At 38.9% G+C, this 12,782-nt stretch overlaps 1 protein-coding gene across 2 annotated transcripts in view; it reads left to right on the top strand.

The window, feature by feature from the left end:
- Positions 1-12,782, top strand: part of kif18a (kinesin family member 18A) — a 30,772-nt gene that overhangs the window by 4,725 nt on the left and 13,265 nt on the right. For both annotated transcript variants that reach the window (XM_023284280.3, XM_023284279.3), the window contains exons 4-13: positions 203-307; positions 931-1,041; positions 1,282-1,479; positions 4,915-5,091; positions 5,203-5,277; positions 5,445-5,545; positions 9,844-10,006; positions 10,579-10,743; positions 11,786-11,907; positions 12,383-12,672. In XM_023284280.3, coding sequence (XP_023140048.2) covers positions 203-307; positions 931-1,041; positions 1,282-1,479; positions 4,915-5,091; positions 5,203-5,277; positions 5,445-5,545; positions 9,844-10,006; positions 10,579-10,743; positions 11,786-11,907; positions 12,383-12,672 — 1,507 coding nt within the window. The remainder of the gene's footprint in view (positions 1-202; positions 308-930; positions 1,042-1,281; positions 1,480-4,914; positions 5,092-5,202; positions 5,278-5,444; positions 5,546-9,843; positions 10,007-10,578; positions 10,744-11,785; positions 11,908-12,382; positions 12,673-12,782) is intronic.

Raw genomic sequence — 12,782 nt, 5'->3', positions numbered from 1 at the left:
TTGTAATATGTCTTTATGGCCCACACAGGTTGTGAGCAAAGACATCCCAACAGTTACACGTTCATGTTTTTCTCTACCCTATTCCACACTTTGAAACATTTTACTGGCATTCATAGCTTTATTCTGACTGTCCATTTTTTGTCTTAAGATGGTTTTGATGTATTCCTTGCTTTTTACAATCATTTTTGGCATTTGTTCACAGGTTTACAATGAACAGATCAGAGACTTGTTGGCAAATGTAGGCCCTCTTGCAGTCAGAGAGGACAGTTCTAAAGGAGTGGTTGTTCAGGGCCTTTCACTGCATCAGGTTAGTAGTAATACTCCTCATAACATTGTAGGGCATATTAAACGTAAATATTGGTGTCATTGCCTTTTATTGCAGTAGATCTCATTTAGATTTCCCTCAATTGCTTTAGACAGTGTAAATGTTTTTAATTAGAAAATCATCTTCCTCAAATCTGTAGAGGTTGTAAAAGAATAAACATTAATAGCATGGTGACAATGCATGCACTGCTTTTTGGCCTTCCTGAGTTATGACACTATCACAAAATAACGTGAAGGAGAGGAGTAGTAGATGAAAACCAAACAAAGCAGTCAGTTTTTCTCTAGTAATTCCTTTTGCTAATAAAATAAAATTTGAGTAGAATAAAATATTTTGAATGAAAACTGACACTTTGTTATGCCGTCAGTCATATAGCGTGTTTTAACTGTGTCACTAAGAAAACTATAACATCTGTCAATAAGTAAAACTATTCTTTTATTAAAAAATACTGTCCCAATATGATTCTACATAACTGGCTTACCTGTATAAATAGTTTGAGCTTGAGCCGCCTCACTATTCAGTTGTAATGTTGTAAAAGTACACTGTGGTGGTTCCAGATGGGGCCTTTTGTTTAGTTACGTCATGTTGTCCTTTTTCTTTCCATACAGCCCAAATCTGCAGAGCACATTCTTGAGGCTTTGGATTCTGGTAATCGAAACAGAACACAGCACCCAACAGATATGAACGCCACCTCGTCCCGCTCCCATGCAGTGTTTCAGGTATTTCATTCTAGTTGGTATATCATCTGAATGAACAACATAAATACAAAGGATTAGGTGCAAAATGTTTACACTCCGTCATTTTAGGTTGGCAGTATGAGAGAGCGTATTATTTCAGTTTGTGAAGAAATACGTTTTTGAAGCATCTCCTTTCTTTACAAACCTTTAATAACGCATCGTGGCTTAGTTTTTGATTGTCTTAAATGTATAATTTTACATTTCTGCATTGCTTTTCTCCAGATATATTTGAGACAGCAGGACAAAACTGCCAGCCTCAATCCTAATGTCTGCATTGCCAAAATGAGCCTGATTGACCTTGCTGGCTCAGAGAGAGCCAGTGCGACCAACGCCAAAGGGGCACGCTTAAGAGAAGGTGCAAACATCAACCGCTCACTGCTCGCTTTAGGAAATGTCATCAATGCTCTTGCTGACCCAAAGGTGAGTGTGTGTTACTCTACATATATAGTATACACTGATGAGCGACATCATTAAAATCACCTGCCTGCTATTGTGTAGGGCCCTCTCACTGTGTAGTGAGGATAACATAGTGTTGGCAAAACACGATAATGACCACTTAAAGGATTTTAAAAAATTGATAAATCAAAGTCACCACGGATATGTGGTGATGTGACACTGTAAATAACCCAAAAACTTAATAGTGTTTTCAGAATAGAACAACAAGCGTGGTTCACTGCTTACACAATCTGCACTGTTATTGTTTTCCATGCAAAACAAGAAAAATAAGGCTCAGGATGAAACTAACCAAAGTAGTATGAATTCACATGCTTATGAATGGTGTTTGTATCCATATAATTTTGACATTACACCACCACTCTATGTTGTAAGCACGGTTCCTCATTTTTCAAGATCTTTATGACCCCAGCTGCCCAGTCGTTCCAAGAAAACCTTGACTTTTTTTGTTTTCCAGTTATAAAGAAATCATGAGAAAATGTTGTTTCCCTTTAAATATTAATTAGCGTTTACTGGGAGCAATCTGTCAGATGTCTCTATGACAGCTGCTGCTTAAGATTAGTGTTCTGTTCACAAAAAAATAACATTTCAATCATGTTGTCTGCTCGCTGTTCTAATACTCAGAATTTTAAATTTTCACTGTGCAAAAGACACCTCATGGTTATCAAAGACAGCCGCCAACAGCAGCATCTGTCAGACTGTAGCAACACAGTTGAGTGTTTGGTTAGCTTGGCAACAAGTGAAATGCATATTTTGTGATAGATTGCCAAATAAAAGTTAGAATAATGATTTTGTAGAAGCATTTCAAATAAAATAAAATCAAGAAAGATTTGGTTGTATTAAAACAAAAATTATCAATGCACAGGTTTAATAAACTGATTAATGACTGCTAGGCTGCCTACTGCAAAGAGTACAAAACTAAAGATGAGCAATATTTTGCATTTGAAATGGTGCGGATGTTCCCAGAGGTGCAATGCAAATACTGAGTACAAATGCAATGACTGTATAATGTTTAACAGACATCACACACTCTTTGGAAATGTTTTGTTTTATTTAACATTTCCTTTATCCTTGTATTTAGTCAGAAAATCATCAGCACATATGGGGAATTTCCATGACATTTTTCTTATTTTGGTATAGGTATATGAAGTTAACTGCTAGCATCCATATGAAACGGAGTGCCTGGGAAGTGGAGAGTTAACTGAGTATTTGGGTATTATTTCATTCCAGTTGCATACATTAACTTGTCAAGCAGTCTTCTCATTTTACACACCAGTCTCAGGGGACAAGGTGCAAGCAGGCCACATGCATTTAGGAAGTGCTGTGCAAATCCACCACAGCCATGTTGAAATACGATCCATCTTCAACAGGTTGCTTCATTCTTGGGTTAAAACTGTTCTTTCATGGACAATGTCCAATCGGTATGATACCCAGCCCTCCATTTTTGAGTGTTGCAGTCATCGACTCCTAGTTTGATCTCCTCAGCCTAGAACGCCCACCACTATCCTATCCCCATGGTTATTGGCGCTCCAGTGTTTACTGCTGGCAGACAGGGAATTCATGTTGTGGCTATTGTTTACAGGAAAGAATGTCCCCACTTGTGTTTGCGCTGACATGCCATTCGTTTGAGTGAGAAGAATGTCTGCTATATCTGTTTGGGCCATTCAGTGTGTCATCTTCATGCTATGCTGCACAGAGGTTTTTGTTGTAAGTTGTTTGCCTTAGGCAACGTCCAGACTAGTCCAGATACATTTGACGACACACCCTTTCTGTCTAGTTTGGCCTTCATCCACAAAGGCCAGTGTTTCCTGTTCGTGATAAAGGGGCTTCTGAAACTGTTGTAGAACATGATATATTTGATAGTGCCAATCTTGCTTAATGCTGCAGACAGAAAGCTGGGGTTTTTTTAAACACCGACATATGGTTGTTAAAATTTTCAGGCATGGGCAGATTCCTTGCAGCGATGTTCCAAAGCAAAATTTCTATCACCCCGTTGATCACTTTTGTTTGATTTAAAAAAAAAAAAAAAAAAAAAAGAAAAGAATTAAAAAATATAGGGTCTCCATGCCTCAGGTCTGGAATTATTGGTAAACTTGGTTACCAAGTAGCCTTTATGACCTGTGTTCAAATGTGGATAATCAGCATTAACGAAAAGATACATCCATTGGAATTAAAATTTTGAATTGTGTTTTCTGCTATAATATAAAGTATTATTGCTTGTGTCACTATATTGCTGTGACTTTGCAGCCATTTACTTTCCCGATTAAGGCTAAAAATTCTTACGCTGGTGAGTCAGTGGAAATTTTAATGATAGCAAGGGTGAAGTTATTATGTATGTGCTACATTATGTAAGGCCAGTACTTAGACCAGAAAGAGTGCCTGATTATTGATAGACTGTTAGAGAAAAGTGGCAACTCCTGGATTGTTTTGCACAAGAAGAGGTTCAGCTCACTTTCTGGTTGTTTTGACATGTAAAAGTGGATGGCAAGTTTAAAGACACACATCTGAAACTACTGGTGGGGATTTGTAGCTGCTTCAACTACTTCCCATTATAATGGCTGCAAATCCTTCCATTCACCTGCAAGTTGTAGGCGGTCAACTTGCACTGAATATGCCACAGCTTCACCGTGATGGATCACGCTAATGGAGTCCATACAATCTAAATTTGATCTTTGTGATATATGGTTATTTATTTTAGATGGTGACTTTGGAATAACTGTAAATTCCTGTTCTTATTGAAAATGCGATTTTCCCTACAGGCATAGTTAACCTGAGAGCCTCAGACCTGACATGAACCATAACTAAGATTTTTGAATCCAGATGCAAACTTAGGGTTGTTCCAGAGAAAGGTGCAGGCACAGCTGTGATCCCCAAAAGATATCATTTTACACTCCTTTGCTAGCTTATCTTTAATGTGACTCTCTGCAATCTCAATGCCCATGAGACTGTGACTCACCTAAGCAGCTGTAGTTTATCTAAAGCCATTATTACAGTCTGAGTTGTGTTCACAGAGCAGCTGCAGAAAGACTTCAGCTCTGAAATGAACACTCCATACTGAATTTTGTTCCCGTTAGGTTTATTGGTCCCCACCAAACAGTATAATGTAACTAAACTTCTCTTGTGGAGCAAGTCCAGATGGAGTCCACCTCCCATTTGTACTTCTCTGCATAGCGTAGCAAAAGCATAGTTTTTTGGGTTTTAATTTTGATTTATGTGTTGTTTGACAGAAGTAGTGGATTTCTGGGTTCTGTATTTGTTCCTTTCAAACTTTTATTTGATACAATTTCAAAGTAAGACCAATGAAACCCCAAGAGTTTTTGATGTTTTCTGAATTGCCCATCTGTGTGCACTTTGGGGGAACTGAACTTTATGGCTAATCTTAGGTTTTCTCATTGGTTTCAGAGTAAAAAAGCTCATATACCATACAGAGACAGCAAGCTGACGCGGCTGCTGAAGGACTCTTTGGGAGGCAACTGCAGGACAGTTATGATTGCCAACGTCAGCCCCTCATCTAAGTCATATGACGACACCCACAACACACTTAAATATGCCAACAGGGCCAAGGAGATCAAGTCCTCGGTTAGTATTAAAGCTATCATATTGTTATATCAACTGCAATATAACAGCTGCGACTCTTGGACTGTAAATATACAAAATGCTTTTAAATCATTCAATTTTTCCCTCTGTTAGCTGAAGAGTAATGTCGTAAGCCTGGACAGTCACATTGGTCAGTATGCAGTGATATGCGAGAAGCAACGGCAAGAGGTAATGTGAAACCACCAACACTACCATGCTGAATGTAAAAACAGGAAATCTCCATAATGTTTCTTCTCATTCTTTTTGCTTTATTTTCCTTTTCTTTGTATTTGGACACTCACCATGATTGATGATTCATTTCTGACTGACTTCAATGTTCTTTTGCATATCTAAAGATTGTACAGTTGAAGCAGAAACTAAAAGAATATGAGGCGAAGAACATGGCGCCCGGGGCTTCTAACATGATCTCTTCCCATAAACAAGGAGAGTTGAAAAGGTAAGCATGTACATGAGCGTGATTCAGACTGTAACTTGAGACATGCCAGTGGTTGTTTCTTTATGTGTCATAAACCCTTTCATCATAAACCTTGTACTTGGAGATACTGATTAACGCAGAAGCAGCACATAGCCTGTATTTGGCTAATTATTGTATAGTTAGCATCCATTCTATGAGTTTGTACATATTGTAGTGACTTTAGATCTTCAATAATAATTGATAAAGAAGTGGACCAGGCAGTGTAAAGTGTAATTAAGGATAGTGGGTAAGGTTGTATAATGAAGAATTACACTAATATATATAACCTTTATCTTTATTTATTGGCTTTTATGGTACAATAAATATTACTAAATTAGGTTTTAGCAATGAACCTTGATTGAATCATCTCAGCAAGTCCCGATAGCAAACACATCAGTTAACAATTGTTTACATATGGTAGGTTGGAGAGAGCACTTGTGAATCAACCACACAGACGAAAACATTCACTAAAAGCTGGTGGAAAAAATGAGTAAAGCTGGAGTGTGAGGTGTTGCTTGTGAGTGGGATCAACAAAACTTGCTTCACTTTGAGGTTACATGAAGGAAATGTATTCAAAGTTTATGGAGTATACAAAACAATATTGCTTGATATAATATGCAGGTTTGTACATTAGTTGCGCAGTTCTTTACACACAGGTACATATATTCCAAGACTCTAAAGAGACTTGGTATTTATATTTAAAGTAACCCCAGTCTAATTAAGAAACATAGACTTGAACACACACACACACACACACACACACAAAAATGCCATTCTCCTTGAACAAGACAGTTTTGTGTGGTCGTTGTATTGTGATCTATTGTTCGACTCGGTGTATTTTCCGACACTTATTCTGGTGTTGGTTGTTATTGTAGCAGATCAGGAAAAGTAGCCATTAGCTGGTGGAAATAGAGGATCCTCTCCCTGTCCACTTTCTCCAGCTCATTCTCGGGGTCCCAAGACATTCCCAGTCAAAAAGGGATATATAATCCCTACAGCATGCTCTGGGTCTGCCTAGGGGTCTCCTCTGAGCTGGATCAGCCTGAAATTCTTGAGGGAGGAGTCTGTGGCAAATCCTAATCAGATACCCCAACCATCTCAACTGACTTCTTTCAGTGTAAAGAAGCAGCAGTTCTACTTAGGTCTTAATCTGAGTGTCTGAACCCGTCACCTTGTCCCTGAGGGGCCCAAGCACCATGTGAAGAAAATTCATTCTGGTTCTATGTATCAGTATTCTCACTCTTTTTGTCAGGTTGTGACAGTCTGGTGAAACACCTGTGTTACTTCCCATTACGTACCAATCCACCTGTCAGTCTCATTCTCTGTATTCACCTCACTCATGAGCATGAACCAAAGATATTTGACTTCCTTCATTTGCTAGAGTGACTCATTCCCATCCCAAACTACATAGTCTATCATTTTCTAGTGCAGCAACCTCAGATTTGAAGGTGCTCAGCTCTTTGCTACAGACCACCCAGTGCTGGTGAAAGTTGCCGTCCAATGAAGCTTGTAGAACTACATCTTTGGCAAAAAAATAAAAAGCTATGATGGGCGCCAATGTTGATCTATAATATTTTGTATCATGTTTGTACAGCAATGAGTGATGGCGGTAGGTGTTGGGATAACTTGACTTCACTCTTTCTATAAGCGTAATCCCAAAGTTCAATTGTAGTTTCCAGCCAGGAGCAACACTTCCAAGGTGTCATACATGAAAAATGCACCTAAAATAGAAGCAAAGCGTCTTTTTTTTGCCCATAGCTATTCTACATGTTTTGAATAGTAACACAATGTCAGTGTGGATGTCATTAGCTGAAAATCCCAGCAGCGGTTTGCTTGTGCTGCCATGCACATATAGTCACAACACAATGCATTAGTGGAGTTTCTGACCCACCCACAGTGTACTGAACACAAAGTGTCATCAGTGATCCAATATCAAACAACATATCCTTGTTCAGTTAACTTGTATAAGACCAGCTCACAGCCACCTAGTTGATCAGATTTTTTTTTTTTTTTTTTTTTTTAACTTTAAAACAGCTTGTTTGTGTTTCTGCCATGTTTGTTTTACTCCCATGAAATACTATCCCATGAAATCAGCTCTTGGACCTCCTGGAAAACTGTTATTTCCTGGAAAACAGTGCATCTTCAGTGATGACCTCATGCTGCACTTGTGGGTATAACAAGACCCATTTAAAAAGCAAATCACCCTTCTCTCTATGAATTATGTACTTTTAAAAGGAAATGCATCACATAAAGAAACCAATAACATTTTCTAAGGCTTTCAGAGAAAAATATCTTGATCCTTATTTTTGTTTGTTTTTTTTGACTTTGGAATTAAAGCTACAGTATTGTACCAGCACCTCAACAGGAATTCAAACTCTGCAGCACATCATTATTTTCATACTTATAGACAGTTTGGGGTTCTTGTCATATTCACTCCTGACCCGTGCTGTAATCAGTGGACATGCTTAGAGCAGATGGACACTGTATTATACTAATACTGATGGACAGTTTGACAGTAATTAATTGCATTTTAAGACAAGTTTGAGGTAAAAGAAAGAAAGCATTATTTTATGTCTGCATTCAAAATAAGTAACTGTTGTTAATTATTTCTTTTCTCTGCATACATTGTGTTAGTCTTTAACAGAAACAGGGTAGTCTAGAGTCTAAAACATTACACTGTGCTGAGCATTTCTGGCTTTCAGTCTGTCTAAAGTAAAGACTGTTTTACTTCTTGGATTGAAAAGCAGATTTGAGGGCAAGAGATTAGGACTGAAAACTGTTGGCTTTGACAGTTTTCTATTTAAATTAATAAGCTTCCTCCTTTTTATCTGCCACCTATATATACATTTGTATACAGGTACACTAGAATGTGATACAGTTGCAGTGATCAACAGTCTTACAGTCTTTAAATGTGGGGTTTTAGTCTTGAGAACAACAGCTGTGCCTGTAGTGGCTATTTTTTTAATATTCAAATGATATATACATTTATTAATCAGATCAGCTAGATCGCATACAGTTGTCTTTATGCCTTAAAGTGGCATCTGTCGTGGTATTTGGGTTGGGGGCGGGGGACAAGGAAAAGCTGAATGAGTCTCACTCCCACACACTTCATTCACTGGCATCAGAATTCACAACTCGCACAGTGAGAGGCTCTGAATAGAGGCTGCACGCTTCTCACACTATTAAAAATTCAGCAGTCTAGCAAGGCCACGACGTCTCCTACGTCACTGGAGTTACATTGAAGAGTGCAGTCACATTTCAGCGACAGCTCTCCAGCCTTATTTACCTGCATGCCTCTCCTGTCTCTCCTCCTGCTTTAACTCAACTAGACAGCTATTTGCATCCAATCTGGGTATCACCTCACCTCTATTCCAGGAATGCATATATACATCATATAACTAAGAATATCTCTGTACCTCAGTGTGAACCGAAGTGGCATCTTGTGGGAGCTCACAATTAAAAGTTATATGCTGTGGATTAATAATTGACTCTTGCCTTAAAGCATCATTAATTAATCGGGGTAAATATTAGTCATGCATACATTTGGTATAATTAAGTGATATGCATCTTTATTGGTATTACTAGTTGTATTAATGTATTTGAACTGATTTAAACGTGTTGAATAAATATTAAATATCTACTGACCTTTTAGGATGTGTTAAATACTTGATCAAGTGGTTTACAAAGAGCTCTTGGCGCGGCAATATATTAAATTTGCCCCTTACATGTGGCACAGCAGCTTCTAATCACATTTGGCCTGAATCCCTGTGGTGATGGTGATGTTTTATTGCATTGCATTATACTAAGAGGTGTTTCTAATATTCTGTCCCTATTCATGTGTGTGAGTCGGAGTGGACAAAAACACCTTTCAGTCTAATACAGTCCAAAACAACACCACTGCAGCCTCAAAAACGACCAGAGTTGAATGAGCATCTTTCTGACATTAACAGAGAAACCTGGGCATCACAGATTCACAGATATACAGTTTATTGCAAGTTGTGTTACCTGCATTAGACTGCACAAATCTACTTATTTAACTATTTTCAAGGCCAGTTTCATAGGTTTTAACCATAGCAGTTATAAATGTATTTATATGTCATTGTTGGATAACAACAGTTTATATTTGGATCACAGATTGTTCTTTTAAGTTGTGACCACAATGACCTGCGCAGTGATTTTACTTTAAGTTAAATCGACTGTGATTTTTTAAAAACAATTCATGTTAGTTAAAAAGTTTGACATTTGAGGGCAAAGTTTGTAATAAAAGTCTCACTCTCTAGGGTGTCGGAAGCTCTGCAGCAAATCTTCTCAAGCCGAACCCAAATCAGGCGAGAACAGCTGGATCTGGAGAGACAACTGAAGGAGAATGAGCTGCGCCAGCGCTACAGTGAGGAGGACAACCTGCAGGTCCAATATTTCTGTGCCAAGGCAAAGACTGAGAAGGTAGCTGCTGATTACGCTGCTATCCACAGATTCCATCATCCCTGCAGAAAAACAGCTGCTGAGTCATCATTTCACTTCTCTGCTCTCTATAGTTGTCTTAGCCTCTCATTTACGCCACTACAGGAAAGGGTCACTGCTCATCAGTTCCTGGCTCTTCTCTGCCATTTGTGTCCCACTGTTGGCCCCAGCTGTACATGTCTTTAAAGTATAAAAGTCAATTCTCTGTAATTTTAGGTACTAAACTTTGTAAAATTGTTCGCTGTCATCCAAAACGAACAGTGCAAACAACTTTCTTGAGAGAGGTGCAAGATCATCTGCCTGCATTTTTAAACTTTTATTCAAAAATAATACCCAGTCTTCAGTTTTTTCAGATTTACCTCTCCAAAAACAAACTCTAAACCAAAACTAGAGATTTTAAATGAATATTAATTGCTGAATTAGGTCTGGTTACCATATTGCTGCTTGCAGCTATAGTTATGTGGGCTACATACAGAGGCAATAGAATGTCATTCTAATACCAAAACACAATTCATAATATTATTGTAATTACTTTTTAATTTTGTTTTCAACAGGCCACTTGTAAGCACGAGCGGAAGATTGCCAGCTTACGCACTCAGCAGCAACACATTTGCAAACGTCTGAAGGAGGCAGAAACACATTTTCTAGAAAATGATGGTTGGCTTCATCGTGTTGAGAATGAGATTAAATTGCTGAAGTCAGATGATCACACCTCAGAGGTAAGTAGAACCTACTGACCTGTTCTTATTTACCGGTGCTGAAAACCACAGCATAATTAACAAGAATTTGCATTTTTTTTGTTGTGACAGAATTCTGTAGTAGACTTTTCACACATTTTTATTTCATGTTGTGCTCCCCTTAAAATACAGTGGCTTCATGGTGTAGTGTAACACCTTTTTAAAAAAAAAAAAAAAAAATTTAAACAGCTGTTTGTGAACATTTTGCCAAATTTAATTATAATTTCTAATTATTTCAGGTAATTGAATTTGTGTGACCCTAATACCTATATTCATGTTAATATAAATTCCACCAACACTTGGTGATAGGTCACTCTCAAGTTCTCACAAGTCTTACAATACAACAACAATAGATCAGTAGAGGCAAAAAGTGAGTAAAACTAAAATGGATGAAATGCAAGTAGGCAAATGAGTATAATTGGAAATTGTGGAAAAACTTTACAATGTGGGTTACATCCGTCAAAACTCATTGCTTGGTGTTTTTTGTTTGTTTATTTTGGAAGGTAGGCTGTGTCTCTACTGGTGTCGTGACTGTCTTTGTTTTCTTCCCATCTGTTCTCTCAGTAATTAGAACCGTGCTCATTTTATTTCTCCAGCTCACTCGTGGATCACTGAAGAGAATAAATCAATACCCTTTACTCATCCCTCACACAGCAGCCAGTTACCTAAAACCATGTCCATGTTATTTTTTTCTTCTTTATCCTTTCTTCCAGGAACTGACCCAGAACTATGACGCACCCACCGGTCAAATGTTCTCTCTGCTGTTGTTTCGTAGTTTCTTTACGTCAGAGTTTTTTTGTTGTTTTATTTTTTTTACTCCCCTCCCTCTCCCTGAGCAGTCAGCATCTGTGCTGAAACATGGATAAACATAGAACTTTACATCTTCTCCCTAGTACCCTCACCCCCTACCACCTTTTTTCTTTTAACTCTGCCCACTAGAGTGCTAATTCAATATGCTGTTATGTTTCAGTGGCTGTTGCCTCATTATTTCTGCTCTCTGACCTCACCTCTCTCCCTTGTTTAGGTGTTGGAGAAGAACCTACATTGCCACAGACTGGAGCTGCAGGTGAATGATCTCAAACAACACATAAAACAGATGGTCGAGCTCACTACACTGCAGGATCAGGAAAACAAACGCATGCAGAAGTAGGTTGACCTAGAATTAATTCCCACTGAATTAAGTTTTCTATTTCTATAGTTTGTCTGGCGCTGCACATTGGCACTGTCGCTTCACAGCTAGAAGATCCCCAGTTCATGTCCCAGTCTGGGCCTTGGATCTTACTGTGTGGAGTTTGCATGTTCTCCCTGTGCATGCGTGGGTTCTCACTGGGTTCTCCGGTTTCCCCTTACATTGGTGATTCTAAATAGTCCATAGGTGTGAATGTGAGTGTGCTTGTTTGTCTCTATGTGTAGCCCTGTAATAGACTGGCAACCTGTCCAGGGTGTCCCCTGCCTTTGCCCTAAGTCAGCTGGGATGGGCTCCAGCCCCCCGCAACCCCAATGACGATTAAGATAATGTATTGATAGTTCATCTGAAGAAAATGCACTTCACCTCACTGTGACCCGGTGTTTTTTCCTGGCGAAAAAATGTCTCGATATTCTTTTTTCTGTTGCATTTCAGGATGGTGAACATATTGTTGCCAGCTTATAGTCGGCACTACTCTGCACTGCGTGGGGCTGGGCTGGCCACAGGAGCAGATGAGATGGAGAACCACGAGCTAGAGCACCTTGTGTTGAGGGAGAGAGGTGTGGTCTGGGCTGACCAGGAAGGGGTGGGGCAGCAGCCGAAAGGTGAAGGGATTGGTGTGGATTCGCAGAAGACAAATGAGACGGGAAACTTGGGGCTCCGCAGCGAGCTGGCATCTGTCCTGTCTTTCTCACATCTGCATTATCACCAGAGTAGCCCCTGCAGTAAGTCATCATACTGTTGTAAACCTTTTTATTCTTCTGCTGTTGTTTATTTAGCATATGCAAAGAGTAGGGTAAATAACGAGCATTTGGATCATCAATTAATCTTAATC

Source organism: Amphiprion ocellaris, chromosome 1 (assembly GCF_022539595.1).
Source record: "Amphiprion ocellaris isolate individual 3 ecotype Okinawa chromosome 1, ASM2253959v1, whole genome shotgun sequence".
NCBI lineage: Eukaryota > Metazoa > Chordata > Actinopteri > Pomacentridae > Amphiprion > Amphiprion ocellaris.
Note: the sequence above shows the minus strand (reverse complement) of the source record. Positions and strands in the feature narration are given on the sequence as shown.